Source organism: Xyrauchen texanus, chromosome 19 (genome assembly GCF_025860055.1).
Source record: "Xyrauchen texanus isolate HMW12.3.18 chromosome 19, RBS_HiC_50CHRs, whole genome shotgun sequence".
Taxonomy (NCBI): Eukaryota; Metazoa; Chordata; class Actinopteri; order Cypriniformes; family Catostomidae; genus Xyrauchen; species Xyrauchen texanus.
This window is the reverse complement of record NC_068294.1, coordinates 5,018,722-5,035,797: the sequence shown is the minus strand read 5'-3', so window position 1 is coordinate 5,035,797 and position 17,076 is coordinate 5,018,722. Positions and strand designations below refer to the sequence as shown.

Here is a 17,076-nt window from a genome sequence, read left to right as displayed (position 1 = left end):
GACAGAAAGAGAATGAATGTGAGGAGACTTAATGATCAAAATCAAGTTTTAAGTTAAAAGAAGTAATCTGACAATACATTTTCTTTACATAAAGACTTTATTTTAGACCTACAGTACTGTTTAAAAGAAGTCTCTTCTGCTCACCAAGGCTGCATTTATTTGATCCAAAATACAGTAAAAACAGTGATATTGTGAACTATTTTTTGTAACAGTGTGTACTATGTAACAGTACATCACTCTGCTACTTGAATTGTATAATTTCGCTCTGGTTTCGAAGAAATATAAAGTTGGGTATCGTCGGCATAACAGTGAAAACTTATTGCACAATTCCTGATAATATCTCCCAGGGAAAGCATAAATAAGGAGAAAAGCAGAGACCCTAAAACTGATCCCTGTGGCACTCCATATTTTACTTTTGTTTGGTTTGACAATTCCTCATTTACATAGACAAAGTGGTAGCGGTCTGCTAAATATGACCTAAACCATGCTAATGCAACTCCACAAATGCCAACATAATTCTCTAGCTTATTCAAGAGAATGTCATGTTGAATGCAGCACTAAGATCTAAAAGCACTAGAAGAGAAATGCAGCCGCGATCAGTTGATAAAGAGCAAGTCATCTGTAACTCTGATAAGTGCAGTCTCTGTACTGTGATGAGGCCTAAATCCTGACTGAAATTCTTCATATATATACTATTTCACTGTAGAAATGAACATATTTGGGAGGATACTACAACATTTCTAGTATTTTTGACATAAATGGGAGATTTGAAATCGGTCTATAATTAGCCAGTTCTCTAGGATCAAGTTGTGGCTTCTTAATAAGCGGTTTGATAACTGCCATTTTAAAGTTTCTTGGGACATGTCCTAAGCATAGCGAGGAGTTAATAATATTAAGAAGAGGTTCTGAAATTACAGGAGATACCTCTTTTAAGAGCTTAGTTGGTATAGGATCTAACAAACATGTTGTGGCTTTTGATGTTTCAATACGTTTTGTTTATTACAGAGAAGGATTGAAGTTGCACGTGAGGAAAATTATTAGACACTGTTTTCTGAGGTGCTATGATAGATGATTGCATAATTCCAATTTTATTTCTGAGGATTTCAATTTTAACCGTAAAGACATTCATTAAGTCATTATTCTTGTGCTGCATAATAATATCTGGTTCTGTTGAGGCTTTATTCCTAACCAATTTAGCCACAGTACTGAATAAACATCTAGGATTGTTGTGGTTATTTTCTATAAGTTTACTAAAATATGCTGACCTGGCAGCTTTTAGTTCCTGTCTGTATCTACAGACACTATACTTCCATGCACCACAAAATACTTCTAATTTTGTATTTTTCCACATGTGCTCCATTTTCCAAGCTGCTCTCTTGAGAGCATGAGTGTGATTATTGTACCATGGTGCAGGGTCTATTTCTTAAATTTTCTTTAATCGAAGTGGGGTGACAATATCAAGATTGCTAGAGAAGACTGCATTTATATATTTTTTGTTAGTTCATCAAGTTCTTCTGGGCTTTGGGGTTTATTGAGTGTATGAGATAGCTTCACTAATAATCTTCCAGATCTATCTATAGTGGTCGAAAGAATAGTTCTACCTGAATGATAGCGTGGTGTAGATTGAGTAACATTAGTTGATTGCAGCATACAAGAGACGAGGTAATGATCCGAGATGTCATCGCTCTGCTGCAGAATTTCTATATTATCAACATCAATTCCATATGACAGAATTAAATCTAGCGTATGATTATGGCGATGAGTTGGTCCTGTTACATTTTGTCTGACTCCAAGAGAGTTGAGAATATCGATAAATGCTAATCCCAATGTATCATTTTCATTATCTATGTCAGTGGTTCTCAACCTTTTTTTTTTCAACCTCTTCATGATCCTCTTAACGCCCCCCACCCCCCTAAAAAAAAAAACACTTCAGAAATACTATTACAGCCAAACAGTTTTTGAGTTTTTGGTAAAAAAAAAAAAAAAACTGAAACAGAAGTTTCTTATTGTATTTAAACTACATGTAAAAGCCTCAAGTTGAGTAATATTGTGTTTGGAAAAAAATGCAAAAACACATTTATTGTTTGAAAGATATTGCAAACAAATTCAGGCTCACACACAAATATTTTTTTTAAGATGAACCAATCACGTGAACAATAACGTAACTAACCTAAATGGCCAATGAAAAAGCAGCGGTCGTTCGCGCACTCAATTAGGCAATATATACTAGGCTTCAAATTTGAATAGCCTACAAACGGTCATTTGATTTCAAATGACGAACAAAGACAACAACAGCTCGGCCACCTGAACTGAACCGAAGAAAAAACGACGTCAAAAACAGCCACTTTTTTTTAATTAATTACGATCATTAGTGTGAGCCCTGAGCACTAATTATGCGCCTAATTATGTATTCCGCGTTATGTACAGAAAAAGCCGGTGAAAGCGCGCCTCTATTTTGCGCTGAAAATTCTTCGCCTCTTAAAAGCATGTGTAACTTAGGAAGCGGCTCTCCTGGCATATCCTTCTGGTGAAGTGGCAGCAGTAATCCGAGCAAGACGAAGACATAGGCTAAGGAGAAGAGCTGAAAAGATTTTTGCGCAGGCCGCCTGTTGAGTACCTCTGAGTAACGCCCCCATTTGTGCCTGAGCGCCCCCCTCTCTGCTGCCTCGTTCACACCGCCCCCCAACACGGTCCAAACGCCCCCTAGGGGGCGGTACCGCCCCCGTTGAGAAACGCTGATCTATGTGAATGTTGAAGTCACCATCAATTAAAGCTCTATCTACTGTAACTACAAGATCTGATAAAAAAAATAGCAAATTCACCAAGGAAATCAGAACAAGGCCCAGGTGATCTATGTACTGTAGCAAGGATAAAAGATGACAGAGTTTTTTTATTTATATCTGACGGTGTCACATTAAGCATTATAAGTTCAAAAGACTTACATTTATATCCTGTCCTCTGAGTAACACCAAAAACTTCACTGTAAATTGTAACAACACCTCCTCCTTGACCCTTCAGACGTGGCTCATGTTTATAACAATAACCTGGAGGAGTAGATTCATTTAAACTAATATATTAGTCCGGTTTAAGCCAGGTTTCAGTCAAACAGAGCATCCAATCTATGATCTGTAATCATTTAATTTACAATTAATGTTTTGGTAGAAAGAGATCTAATGTTTAGTAGCCCTATTTTTATATGATGTGTATTTTTAATTTGTTTTGTTGAAGTTTGACCTTAATCAAATTTTTTCTAAATGATTTAGTGAGTGTATTGTGTTTGGTAGTTCGGGGAACAGACACAGTCTCTATGAGATATCTAGGTGATACAGTCTCTATGTGTTGTAGTTTATGAAACCTGACTGGGTTTGTAAAATCTGATTTCTTTTTTTTTTTTTGCTATCCAGACAACAGACAACTAAACAGATTTGAGACAGCTACACTAAAAACAAGTGTTGTTTTAGGAATGTTTAATAGAAAACACAACAAAAATAAAGATTAAGAAAATTATTTGTGTGTGTGTGTTCTGAGGCTTGTTTGCACCCCAGTAAATCCAGGCAATCATTTGTTAATTTATGTAAATATGTCATTCTCTGTTATGCCCCCAATTATTCGAAGCACCCGACCCAGAAGGAAAACAGCCCAATTAGTCAATATACTTCATGAGGCCAAACTCTGACAAACCCCCTGTTCCTCAATCCAATACACCCGCCAGTCAATCTCAGCAGGCCTTCTTCAGGACCCAGTTACTCTTAATTAGTTTTTCTTATCCCGTTCATGTTTATGCTTCATTTAGTTCTGCGACCAAATCAAAGAGCATCTCTTGCTGTTTGTGGTGGAGTTTAACCCTGCGGGAATGGGGATATAATGACCTAATAAATGGGACATTTAAAAGGAGCATAAACAGACTCAGGTAATCATTTTGCCCTCGAGAGGCTATTGATTTAGTTCAAGATGAAATCATGGTCTTGTCTCCACTGCCATAAGCATTTTCATTTGGTGGAGAGGTTTAATCAGAAAGGTTTGAGATTTCCAATTTAATGAAGATTGAAAAGCAGTTTGAAGTATATGATTGAGTCTCAAAATTCATACTGAATCCATCCCTGGAAGGATGTGTATGTTTAGACAGACTTTTCAGAGGCATAAATTAAATTGTTCATAAAGACACACACACGGAGCACTTTATTAGGAATACTATGGTCCCAATAAAGTGCCTGGTGTGGTCTTCTGCTGTTGTAGGCCATCCGGCTCAAGGTTCAACATTTTGTGCATTCTGAGATGCTATTCTGCTCAATACAATTGTACAGAGTGGTTATCTGAGTTACCATAGCCTTTCTGTCAGCTCGAACCAGTCTGGCCATTATCTGTTGACCTCTCTCATCAACAAGGCATTTCTGTCTGCAGATCTACTGTTCACTGGATTTTTTTTGTTTTTGTCACCATTCTGAGTAAACTATAGAGACTGTTGTGTGTGTAAATCCCAGGAGATCAGCAGTTACAGAAATACTCAAACCAGCCCATCTGGCACCAACAATCATCTGAAGATAACACTGGTCCCCATTCTGATGGTTGAAAACATTTACTGAAGCTCCTGACCCATATGATTTTATACATTGAACTGCTGTCACATGATTGGCTGATTAGATAATAACATGAATAAGTAGGTGTATAGGTGTATCTAATAAAGTTGTCAGTGAGTGTAGTTTGTCTGTGTAGACAGAAGAAAGCAAGGCAGCTAACTTGGTTTTGGAACGGAGCTTTGGTTTCACAGGATGAATGAAAAGTAGAATGGAATTCAAATAGAAAGGGAATTCCAATGGCTGCCCTGGACCGCTCTGCTGCATATGTAAGTAATTTCATGTAAATAAGGTTGCTTTTTTATATACCTCCCCCAACTTCATATTCACACATTCTCTCAACCCTGACCCCACTCCACTGAGACCCAGCTGTGCCACTTTACACTTACTCTCCATATTAAAAATAAATTGAAATAAAGAAATAACAAACAGATAAACATGATATATAATCATAACCTGACAACCTTTTTCTTGGTATACTACCACACTTAGCTTACTAAAAATTACATTACAGCACATAGTAATGTACTAAAATAATTAGAACTGCAGCCTTAAAGAAAATTAAAAAGACAAATCAGATTCCCCACGAATGCAAGAATGGAGTGGAGATAATTAATATCAAGGATGGAGCTGAAGGTAATATACAGTATTAGATAGGGAAATTAATAGCATATAATATAGAGAGATGGGAACTGCTGAAAGAAATAATAATATAATGTTAATTGATGATGATTCTTTCTCTTTGACTTTTCTGATTAATTGGTAAAATGGAAATGTATTTAGCAAACTATACTGCCCTAAAAAAGCAAATGCAAAATTGAGTTATGTATGAAATCAAGTCTCAAGACTATGATCTGACCTATAACAGACGAGTTTGTCTCATATTCTGAGATTCATAAAAACATAGTCTGAAAATGCAGTAACTGCAATATCCATAAAAAAAGAATTCAAGCCATTTTTCTCAGTTCCATTGGTGTCCATTCTGTTGGTGTAGTTACTGAGTTCGGGCTTTAAAGGGTAATAAAGAGAAACTGTTTATTTATGTATTGTTTTTTTTTGAGTCAGGAGATGGCAAGCCTGGCATTCAGTTAAATATATTGGAGGTGTGGGTTAGAGCTACTTTGACTTATAAAAAACACTCAAACGTTTTGAGTTTGCTATTCACAAGAAGCATCTGCTGACGTGAACCATGCCTTGAAAAAAGAGATCTCAAAAGTCCTACGATCGGGAATTGTTGCTTTGCATAAATCTGGAAATGGTTACAAGTTTATCTTGAAGAGCTCGGATATTTATCTGTCCACAGTTAGACAAATTGTCTACAAATGGAGACAATTAATTACTCTAGGTACTCTCCCTAGAAGTGGCTGTCCAGCCAAGATGACTCAAAGGGTACACTACAGAATGCTCAATGAGGTTAAATAGAATCATAACAGCTAAAGACTTGAATGAATCACTGGAACTGGATAACATCTCTGTTCATGAGTCTAATCTATGGAAATCATTAAACAGGCATGGTATTCATGGCAGGACAACATGAAGGAAGCCGCTTTTCTATACTTGATGCCATAGCAACACATTACTCTTGATTACCCATTATTTCTTTGTGTACTTACATTTTTGGGTTTAAATATTTGAATAATCAAACACATAGAGCTTCAAAATAAAATAGCAAATTATGGAATTACATGTTGAATATTGCTCATATTTAACATCATTGTTTAAAGGTTATTTTACAGTAAAACAATGTATTATAATTATCACCTGACAACTTTGGAGAGTAAAAATGCAACACATGGTCATATCATTGACTTTATTAATACATATTACAATGGTATTGTCATTTTTTGATTCAAGCTCTGGTAACCCGCAAACAGGCACTACCATGTTGGAGCATGTGCAGACCATGTATATGGTATATTAATAATGAGAAGAGCTCCAAACACCATCCTATACATGTGGAATAGCTGGTTGCTGTAAATTAAATATGTCTAACATAGTGTCATATCTAAACCAGCTGTACAGTAAACTAAACAATCCAATAACACCCCCACAGGTTAATATATAGCTGATTGGTGTAAAAGTGTAATTATACAACAGTTAGTTCCAGTCCTCTAATCTGATTGTGTCCCAGTTGCAATTAACCCCTTAAATTAACATTTAGTTATAATTTTAAGGCTGTAGTCAATAAGGGTTTTCTTGAAACTTACATTCAATATATGAGACGCTTAAATCTTTGTATCACTCCGCTTGTCTGTTTGTGTGCTGTTTGAGGGCACTGCAGAGAGCTAGGGTGCTTTCACACTTGGTCCAATTGCTTAGACCAAACACTTTTCTTTTCTACCCCCTCCTCCAGCCCCCCACTGGTCTCAGTTCACATAGTATTATTTGGGTCTAAACTGTGGTCCGATTGAGTTATCAACGTGAGTACAGTGGGCAGCTGTTTTATCACAGTTCAGAATTCAAGAAGACATCAGATTCACTGTGTTATTAAAGTATTGCTCTATTTGGATTTACCATCAAAACTCTACATGCACAGAAGAACACTTGTGTTTGTCTGCACGGATGCATTGAATGTGCAATGATGTGATGGATGTTAACGAGCCTGCAACTTTTCTTTTCTACCCCCTCCTCCAGCCCCCCACTGGTCTCAGTTCACATAGTATTATTTGGGTCTAAACTGTGGTCCGATTGAGATATCAACGTGAGTACAGTGGGCAGCTGTTTTATCACAGTTCAGAATTCAAGAAGACATCAGATTCACTGTGTTATTAAAGTATTGCTCTATTTGGATTTACCATCAAAACTCTACATGCACAGAAGAACACTTGTGTTTGTCTGCACGGATGCATTGAATGTGCAATGATGTGATGGATGTTAACGAGCCTGCAACGAGCCCACGTATGCGTTGCAGGAGATGTGAATATTGTGAGCTGCTCTCTTGAGGCAATTTATTTGGACAAAAGCAGGTATGAGAAATTAATCATACCATTATAATTGTGATCAGGAGCTTGCAAAGACACAAATTCTACGTCATCACAAGAGGTTCACTTCCGCAATTTGTTACGATTGCGTTCATATATTTTGGACGTGAGCTTCCTGACATCACTGGACTTCCTGTTGCTGATAGCACTCTGCACGAGTGTTTGTTTGTAGCCTGCTTAGCATTGCTTATTCTTATTCTCAAACGTTCATTGTTATATTCATCGTTCATCATTATATCCTTTGTCATTTTACCGAGTTTCAGGTTTTTCCGCTTTTGTTCTGTTTCATTTGCGTGTATTTTACCTGTTGCTGCTGGCACCTAGCTAGAGTCTGTGTTTGTAGCCTGCTAGTTTTTAGCATTGCTTATATATCTATTTTCAGCCTTTAATCCATAACATCTGCCATTTTTAAGCGCACATCGGGTTTCCTTCGTATTGTTCTCTTATCGCGATTCAACTGCGCGCATATTCCACCTGCATCTGCATTCTATTTTTATCGCAAGTAAACTGTGTGCATATTTCAGCACGTACCCGATTTTTTTTCTCCTCTGCGGTACACATATTATTGCATCGATCTCAAAGCACCGCTTATCAAGAACAACCAACAACAACAAACAATTGCGTGAGGGATTCACATTAATCTCAAACCCTCACCGCTCAGGAACAACCAACAACAACAAACAATTTGTGGTAAGTCATGGCATCCGCTCATGCTATTTCTTCCTACATTGCATGTCACATGTTTACAATAGCCTCCTCTGTCAGCAGTGAGAGATTCACATGTGATAAATGTATCACATGTGAATGCTACCACTTTGTCTGTGTAAATGAGATATTGTCAAACCAAACAAAAGTAAAATATGGAGTGCCACAGGGATCAGTTTTCGGGCCTCTGCTTTTCTCCTTGTATATGCTTCCCCTGGGAGATATTATCAAGAATCATGGAATAAGTTTTCACTGCTATGCCAATGATACACAACTTTATATTTTTTCAAAACCTTATGAGATTTCACAATTCTCTAAATTAGCAGTGTGGATCAATGAAATAAAAGATTGGATGGCCAGAAATTTCTGACAAAACAGAGGTAATAATTATTGGACCAAAAAAACTCTAAAAATAAGCCACAACAATATAATTTGACTCTCGATGGATGTACTGTTACATCATCTTCAACAGTAAAGAACTTATGTTTACTGTATATTTGATACCAATCTGTTCTTTGAAAATCAAATGACCAATGTTTGTAGAACAGCATTCTTCCACCTAAGAAATATTGCTAAATTACGGCACATGCTCTCTGTTGCTGATGCCGAAAAACTAATTAAAGCATTCATGACCTCAAGACTAGATTATTGTAATGCATTACTGGGAGGATGTCCAGCAAGATCAATAAATAAACTTCAATTGGTTCAAAATGCAGCAGCCAGAGTGCTGACGAGAACCAAGAAATATGATCATATTAGCCCCATTTTATAATTGTTACATTGGCTACCTGTTAAATTCCGTATTGATTTTAAAATTCTGTTAACTACTTACAAAGCTTTGAATGGTCTAGCTCCACAGTACTTAAATGACCTTCTACCACGCTATAGTACATCACGTTCATTACGATCGCAAAATTCTGGCCTGTTAATAGTTCCTAGAATATCAAAATCCACAAAAGGATGTAGATCCATTTCATATTTGGCTCCTAAACTATGAAATAGTCTCCCTAACACTGTTCGAGATGCAGACACACTCCCTCAGTTTAAGTCTAGACTAAAGACTCATCTATTTAGCCAGGCATACACCTAATTTATACTCCAACCCACAATAAGGCTCTTTTAATTTAGTCTGCCGGAACCAGAAACATTGATCATGATATATATAACTCTACAATAAATTGAATGGCATCTATGCTTATATTATTTTATTTGTTTCCCTGTCTCAACCTTGGGACTCCTATCTTGAGGTCACCAGAACCGGTATCCAGCTCCATTCCTGCTTCGTGTTGGACTCCACTGCCATGTGCCGCTGAATGATGATGACTAAATGCAGCCAGTGCCAACCGAACATCACTTCAGACTTCAGAGGATGAACTGATGCCAACTCCAACCATAAGACATGGGATACTTCAAATGCCATTGTCTGAACCTTGGATTTAGGATGGACCACACCAAACCTCACCGAAATTACCGGCCAGGTTGAACTGCGTTTCACATCCCTGATCTCTGCCTGCATCACCTTGGTCTATAGATGGACTAGGATCTTGAAATGGAATGCATAGACTCTCAATTGCCAACAAAAGCCTTCATCAGCCAATTAACAAGGACAATTGCATCTATGTGAACTTCTGAAGTTAATGCAGGATGGACTTCAAAGACATTGGTCATTAATCTTACAGTTCATACAAAATCGATGTTTAAACACTGACCCTTAACTCGTACTTAGATTAATAATTTTAAACCATGACTTTAACTATACATAAGTAATATTTACATTATATTCATGATGTTAGTCAGAGGGGAACTGGCCCCCACAGTGAGTCTGGTTTCTCCCAAGGTTATTTTTCTCCATTAATCAACATCTTATGGAGTTTTGTGTTCCTTGCCACAGTCGCTTTCAGCTTTCTCACTGGGGATGCTAATACAATTATTATTTAATTACTTATTTTTAAACACGATTAACAATCATATTTTATCTAATTACACAATGATGATTCATCGACATTATATACATTAGTTTTATTGTCTGTTAATGCTGATCTTCTGTAAAGCTGCTTTGAAACAATGTGTGTTGTGAAAGGCGCTATACAAATAAAATTGACTTGACTTGACTTGATATCAGCAGCGAACCATACTAGAGTTCACATAAACCATACAAAGGTGACCACCTTTTCAAGCAGACTTTGTTACAAACATTGTTAACATCATCCAAAAGAACCGAACTTTGACATAATTCGAACCCAGGTCTTTTGAATGCATCCATCAAAAATATTTGTTCAGATTTGTTCACTAATACATTTAGTTAACACTTCATTGATTAAATTTATAGGCCAGTAGTTGGCAACAAATTACCATCTTTTTATGAGGATATATAGGTGGAAATCTGTTCATGTCAGACAGAAAACATTTCTGTTAAGAAGGTTGACGTGCTTGTACAAAAACAATATATTGACTGTTATTTAAAGTACAAATTGACCTTTGAGCAATATAGTCATATAAAAGGCAAGCAATGTTGTGAAAATTTGATAATAATAATAACAAGAAGAAGAAATACATTACTTACAATTTTATCTTCCCAAATCTGGCCTGCTTCCATTCCCACTGAATGCCCATGTTGATTCTAAGAAAAAAAATATGGAACAATAAATATTGCAACATTCCATTTCACAATAGAATTTTGACCTGACTGTATAGAAAAAATTGCCTCCTTTTCAATGTAATACAATGTCTATATTTTAAAAATAATGTTACATACTGTACTGCACACTGACTCAGTGGGTAGCACTGTCACCTCACAGCAAGAATGTCATTGGTTTAAGTCCAGGCCTAACCTGTGCCTTTCTGTTTGGACTTTGTATGTTCTCCCCATGTTTGGGTGGGTTTCCTCCAGGTGCTCTAGTTTACCCCACAGTCCAAAGACATACAGGTCAAGTGAATTGGAGACTCAAAATTGCCCACAGGTGTAAGTGAGAGTGTGAATGTGTATGTCTGTGTGTGTTAGTCCTGTGATGGACTGGCCACCTGTCCAGGGTGTTTCCCTTCCTTCGGCCTGAGACAGCTAGGATAGGCTCCAGCACTACCTGTGACCCTGCACAGGACAAGCGGCAATAGAAGATGGATGGATGATGGATGGATGGAGGTTACATACTACTTTGGTGTCGATCAACACTTGAACTATTTTCTTGACTCCACACTTGTATTCTTGGTGCTACAAAAGATACATTATGTGATGATCATCTCCCTAGTAACCATTTAATGTATGTATTGGGCTCTTGTAATACCCTAAAGTGGTATATTTGCGGTAATGTCTGCTGACTGTAATTTATCCCCATATTACATGGCTACTTTCCAAATTCATATATAAAAAGATATGAAGTATTGAAAATGAGAAAATCACCCTACTGTGTCGGGGATGGCCCTTGAGCCATGTAACCAGGAAAGGTGCATTTCGCGGGGGAGGCGGCAAAGAGGCGTAGGACACGGACATGCAGCTCTGCTCATATATATCCACTTTACTTTCTGCTACATGCCTTAAACAGAACTCTGATTGTCTATAAAAGAGTTGGTGTCACTAATCTGGCAAACTTGGGCAAATTATGTGATTATTTAATTCTCAAAAGCACTCATTCTATCACAACTGCGAACACAACTTGGCTTCCAGGCGGACTGATAAAATGTCCTGTGTGCATCTGCTCATGGAAGATCCATCGAATAAGCCAATCAGATTTGTGGTGTTTTGATCGAGAAAGCTTTTTCAAGTTTTCTGTGCAATAAGCATCAGCCGGTTAGAGAACGGGCTGTGGGCAGTCGATGTGCATGCTGTCTGAAGCTGAGACTAGCTAGTAGATGGCTTTCAGTCTATGACATTTGAAGATACATTTTTACATGTAAGCATTTAAAAAAAGAAAGGAGTTCGAACACCTTTCAGATTTTGTGGCATGGCTGAATGTGTGCTATCTGCTTGTATAGCTGCTCTGTAACTCATCTGTTGTTTTCCATGTTTAAAGAAAAGGCAGTGATGCTGTAAAATTAGTAAAAAAAACAAAACAAAAAGAGAGTTAAAAAAGTACTTTGAAGAGTGTGTGCTGCTGCTCTCAGCCAGAATAATCACACAAGGACATATACGTGTGAAAACTGATGCGTAATATCAAATGTATTATAGTACTAAAAGTAGTGAGAGCACATCAATATGAAGACAAAGCCAAATACCGGACATTAAGAGACAATTTTGAAATGTCAGAGAAGAGGACATGTCAGCAGGGCTGGACTGGGTAGAGAAATCAGCCTGGAATTTTACATAGCAACTGGCCAAAAAGTTGAGCGCAGGGGGGTGGGGGTGTTCGCTGTCCTTTTCTGCATATCGTGGCGCCGTTTTGTGGTCAAATAAATTAATAAAACAGAGAACCCTAAACACTGTTGGTGAAGTATTCAGACAAATGTAATTAATGATTGACGCATTCAATTGTAAAATGGATTGCTTTGAACTGTAGGCCAATTATTGGCTTATGTTCAGTAATATAGAAATAAACAATATATTGCATTTTAAAGCCACTTTTTGTATTGCCTTATAAATGCTTAATAATTGCATGCATTTTAATTATCTGAATTTAAAATTTTTATAATATATTTTATTTAGTTTAGGTATTTTAGTTTAGGTAATTTGGCGCAGCCTTAAGAAAATTTTTGATGTTCTTGAGTCAAAAATGCTTGAAACCTTTTTTTAAATGAACGATCACTCACCACTTTTATACATAAAAAGTGCCACTGAAGACCCCTGGGTCACGTATTGTACTTATGACCTTATACTGTATATAAGAATCCATGAGAGATATGTATCTGCATACTTCAAGATACCCCTTTCAAGAGAGGGCTTTCACGTCACAAATACACTCAGAACAACACTGGTTATTTTAATGAAATGCTCAAAAAAATTATTATTTTGTGTCCACAGATCGAGTCACTACAGTAAAGACAGATATCTACGTTACCAGTTTTGGCCCTGTTTCAGACACAGACATGGTGAGTGGAATTCATTTTTGTGCTTTTATTCATCAGTTTGCTATCATTTTCCATTCCTACGAGACCTCTGACAATTGGAATAGTGTCTGGTTCACTTTTTAGCTTATTCTATCCAAGAGTTGTTATGTTGTGAAAGTATGTGTGTGAGGCAATCATCTGTGATCCACGAATGCAATCATGTCTTTGAATAACGTATAACGTGCGAGTTGGTGGAGTTTCTGGTGACCCCGTAGGGTAAGATGGTGCCCCTTTAGTGAGTTGGTGACCTACGCAGACTGCATAAAATGCATATAGGGAATGGCAGTACTGTTTACATGGTCAACGTAAAGCAGTGTATTATGAAAAAACAGCATTTGGGTTTCCATGCAATGTATAAGCGGCGTATTCTTTACTCCCTAAAGGCCCAGGTATACTTCGTTTTTGAGCATTCCAGATCGGCTCACGCCTGGCCGACCCTGTTGTCTTTGTGAGTCTACTCGTCTGACTGCTAGCAAAGATGAACGCATTTGACGCATACCCTCTACAACTTCTTTGTGACACTCTTTTAGTAGAGTCAAAGGCCGGCGCATGTGCAGACGATGTGCACAGACGATGACTCGTCCGCGAGTCGAGAAAATCTGGTAACCACCAAAATCACACGGTCAGGATAATGATGAAATTTACGTCATGCATTCTTTGTGCTGAGCGATCCATACATTGTGGATGTGCAAAGTATACTTTGGCCTTTATACATGTGGCTCGGTCAGTAAGCAGCTCTATCCACAGCAATGTTGCTTCGCTTTATATCCAGATTTTACAGAGTTGTTGGTATTTTTGTTTCCTTAACGTTCTAAAGCAAATCAATAGTGGGATTTTCCTTTTACATAAAACTCTGGGATTCCTCCAATCTACCAGCACAAACACATGAACGTGAGGGACTGTCGATATTTTACATTGGTGTGTATAAATGGTTATCGTTTATAGTGTATGAGCTTTTCCCTCTGTACTCCCAGAAATGTTGACTTCTTTTTGTTTTTGCTGTGTTGACTTGTTGTTGGGCTCCATCCTATGACGTTTGTTATCCAGTCTGTGCAAGTACATGTGCACTTTTCCAAAACCTACATGTTTACATGACATGATGAGTTCTCTTGGAGAAACCTGGATGTGTAAAACCGCTTTATCTTAATCCCTTAAACAGCATTAGGAAATCTACATTTTTGTTTGCATGATGTTACAATACGCTGCAAAAACCCTAGAATAAACCGTTCTCTTAAGTGCATTTAAACATAATCATTGTCTTGTGGCAATACTTTTGGAAACAGTGAGTATTCAAACGTTTACAGATTAGCCCCTTTCATTTCTGTTGTAAATGCCTCTCCGTAACCCAGATTTTTTCCTTCTGGTCCTTTCTTCTTTTTTTTTTTTTAAGAAAAGGAAGAACAGGTTGAAATCATTGTTTTATGTTTATGAACATTATACCAAAAAAAAAGGATTGAACAACTTGTGTTGAAACTTGAATATAGATCCACTTGAAACCAAAAAAGGCCCAGTAGTCCCTGTTGTTTAGACAACACTGAAGAAATTTGTGGAAAATTTGTAAGAATTTCCTTTTTCCCAAAGGTAATAAATACTATAATTTCACGTTCACAACTCTGAAAACAAAGCTGAATACTACAAGGCTCTCTCTTTTTCATGCTATTAAGTGCCTCAAACAAAAGCTCTTTGAGACACTTAGCAGCAACTTAGAAACAAAAGTATCTTTCAATGATTCAATGCCAAGAAGATTGCAAACTTTGTTAAATCAACAACTAGGTCTATTTCAGAAGCACTCATTGTAGCAACCTGGTAACTTTGCTTTTAATCCATCAGAACTGATTAAAAACATTGCAGAATTTGCATCGAAGCTAGCAACTCAAATAGAAGCTTGCAATTTTGTACAGCTCAGATGAATGCAAGATGAATCAGACAGCCCACAAATGATTAATTCTTGCTGAAAAAAACAACAACTTTAAACCAGTCTAAGGTGACGGTTTCCCAGCATGACCAGCTAACAAGTGCCCAAAACCCTTCTAAAACCATACAAACAGTCCAGCCTAAACAGCTTGGTCCATGTCCGAATTAATGTATTTAAATTATTTTTAAATGTTATGTTTGTTTTTTTTAAGATTCATTATTTATTTTTCCAAAAGGTAATACCAAACATATGTATACATATACAGAGGGTTGGTAGGGGAATTATCCCAGGGGACTTGTTTTGACTATAAAAACTGCCAGTACAGTAAGACAAAATACTTTTAACAAAATGTTAAAAATACATTCTCCGAAAAATATAAATATCTTATGCAGTGATGTTTCTAAAATAAATCAAATTGATCTTGTTTTAAGGATTTTTTGATATTTTTTACAGGAAAACAATACAAAAATTATTATCAAGAATATGATTTTTGCCCTAATATCAAAGGTCTTTTTAGAAAAAAAGAAATTATGATTGTAACGTTATTCAGTGGAAAGGAGGAGGCGAGAACTGGCTTGACGATATAAATCATATTTTAATGAGAAACTTAAACGACAACATAAACACACACACATGACGGACATGTCCGCTAACGATCTCTCTCTCCCGCACGATACTCTGCAGTCGACCTTTATACCTCAGAGGCTTGATTAGCCTAATACGGGACCGGATGTGTATGATCACGACCCGGCCCCGCCCTCCGCCCTGCCACATTCCTCCCCCGTTCTCTTGACGTACACCCCCCCCCCTTTTCCTGTCTGCCGGCAGGTCATCCCAATCTACCTGGACGAGGGAGGGGACAAGGGGAGGGAAACAGAAATAATTAAAATGGGGGGTTCTTCCTGTTACAGTGTAGTACCCCCCAAAAAACTGTAAAATTTAAAAGAGGGAAAAGGCAAACGCAGAGCGACAGTGAGAGAGAGAGATGAAAAAAGTTCTCCGATATGCCGCAGCTTGTTCCTCGGCCACTCCTCCACCCTCTATCGGACGACAGCCGCGCCTCTCCGGGCGGATCAGAGGCAGTCCTCCAGCCCCTGGCGGACGGAACGCCCTGCCGCGTTCTCAGGGGAACAGAAGGGGTCTCCCTCGCCCCTGGCAGCGGTTCTCCAGCTCCAGGCGGTCGCCAGTGAGCTCCTCCCCACTCACGGTCAGCGGTCTTAAGCCCCGCTGCGTTTCAGCGGCCGGTAGGCGACTCCTGTGCCCCTGGCAGCGACCCTGACTGCTCCAGGCGGTCGGCTAGGAGCCCCTTCTCCCCTTGCGGTCGCCGGCCATCGTCTTCTTTCAGGCGGCTGGGCTCCTCGTCCCCCGACAGATGGCCGTGGCTGCTCCGTTGGGGTGGACGGTAGTGGCGAGAACTCTACTACGGCGTATCCCTCCTCCTTCCCGGGCTTCGGCACCAGTGTAACGTTATTCAATGGAAAGGAGGAGGTGAGAACCGGCTTGACGATATAAATCATATTTTAATGAGAAACGTCTAGGTTACGTATGTAACCTCCGTTCCCTGATGGAGGGAACGAGACGTTGTGTCAGAGAAGCGACACTAGGGGTCTCTCTTGAGTGCCGATATTCACCTCTGATCTATGAAAAAAGGCCAATGAGAAATTGGCAGCCGATATTTGCATGTCCCACCCCCGGACATACGGGTATTTAAGCGGCGCAAATACGGGAGTTCATTCAGGATTTTTCTGAGGAGCCGGAAGTGGTCCGGCCACAACAGTGGCTCGGCTCAGTGACGTGGCGGGGAAGACACAAAGTCTCATTACCTCCATCAGGGAACGGAGGTTACATACGTAACCTAGGCGTT

General features: G+C 38.4%; 1 protein-coding gene across 1 annotated transcript in view; it reads left to right on the top strand.

Annotated features, from left to right (window-relative positions):
- LOC127659536 (gamma-aminobutyric acid receptor subunit alpha-2-like) overlaps positions 1-17,076 on the top strand; it is a 162,827-nt gene that overhangs the window by 12,482 nt on the left and 133,269 nt on the right. The window contains exon 4 of the mRNA XM_052149401.1: positions 13,212-13,279. Coding sequence (XP_052005361.1) covers positions 13,212-13,279 — 68 coding nt within the window. The remainder of the gene's footprint in view (positions 1-13,211; positions 13,280-17,076) is intronic.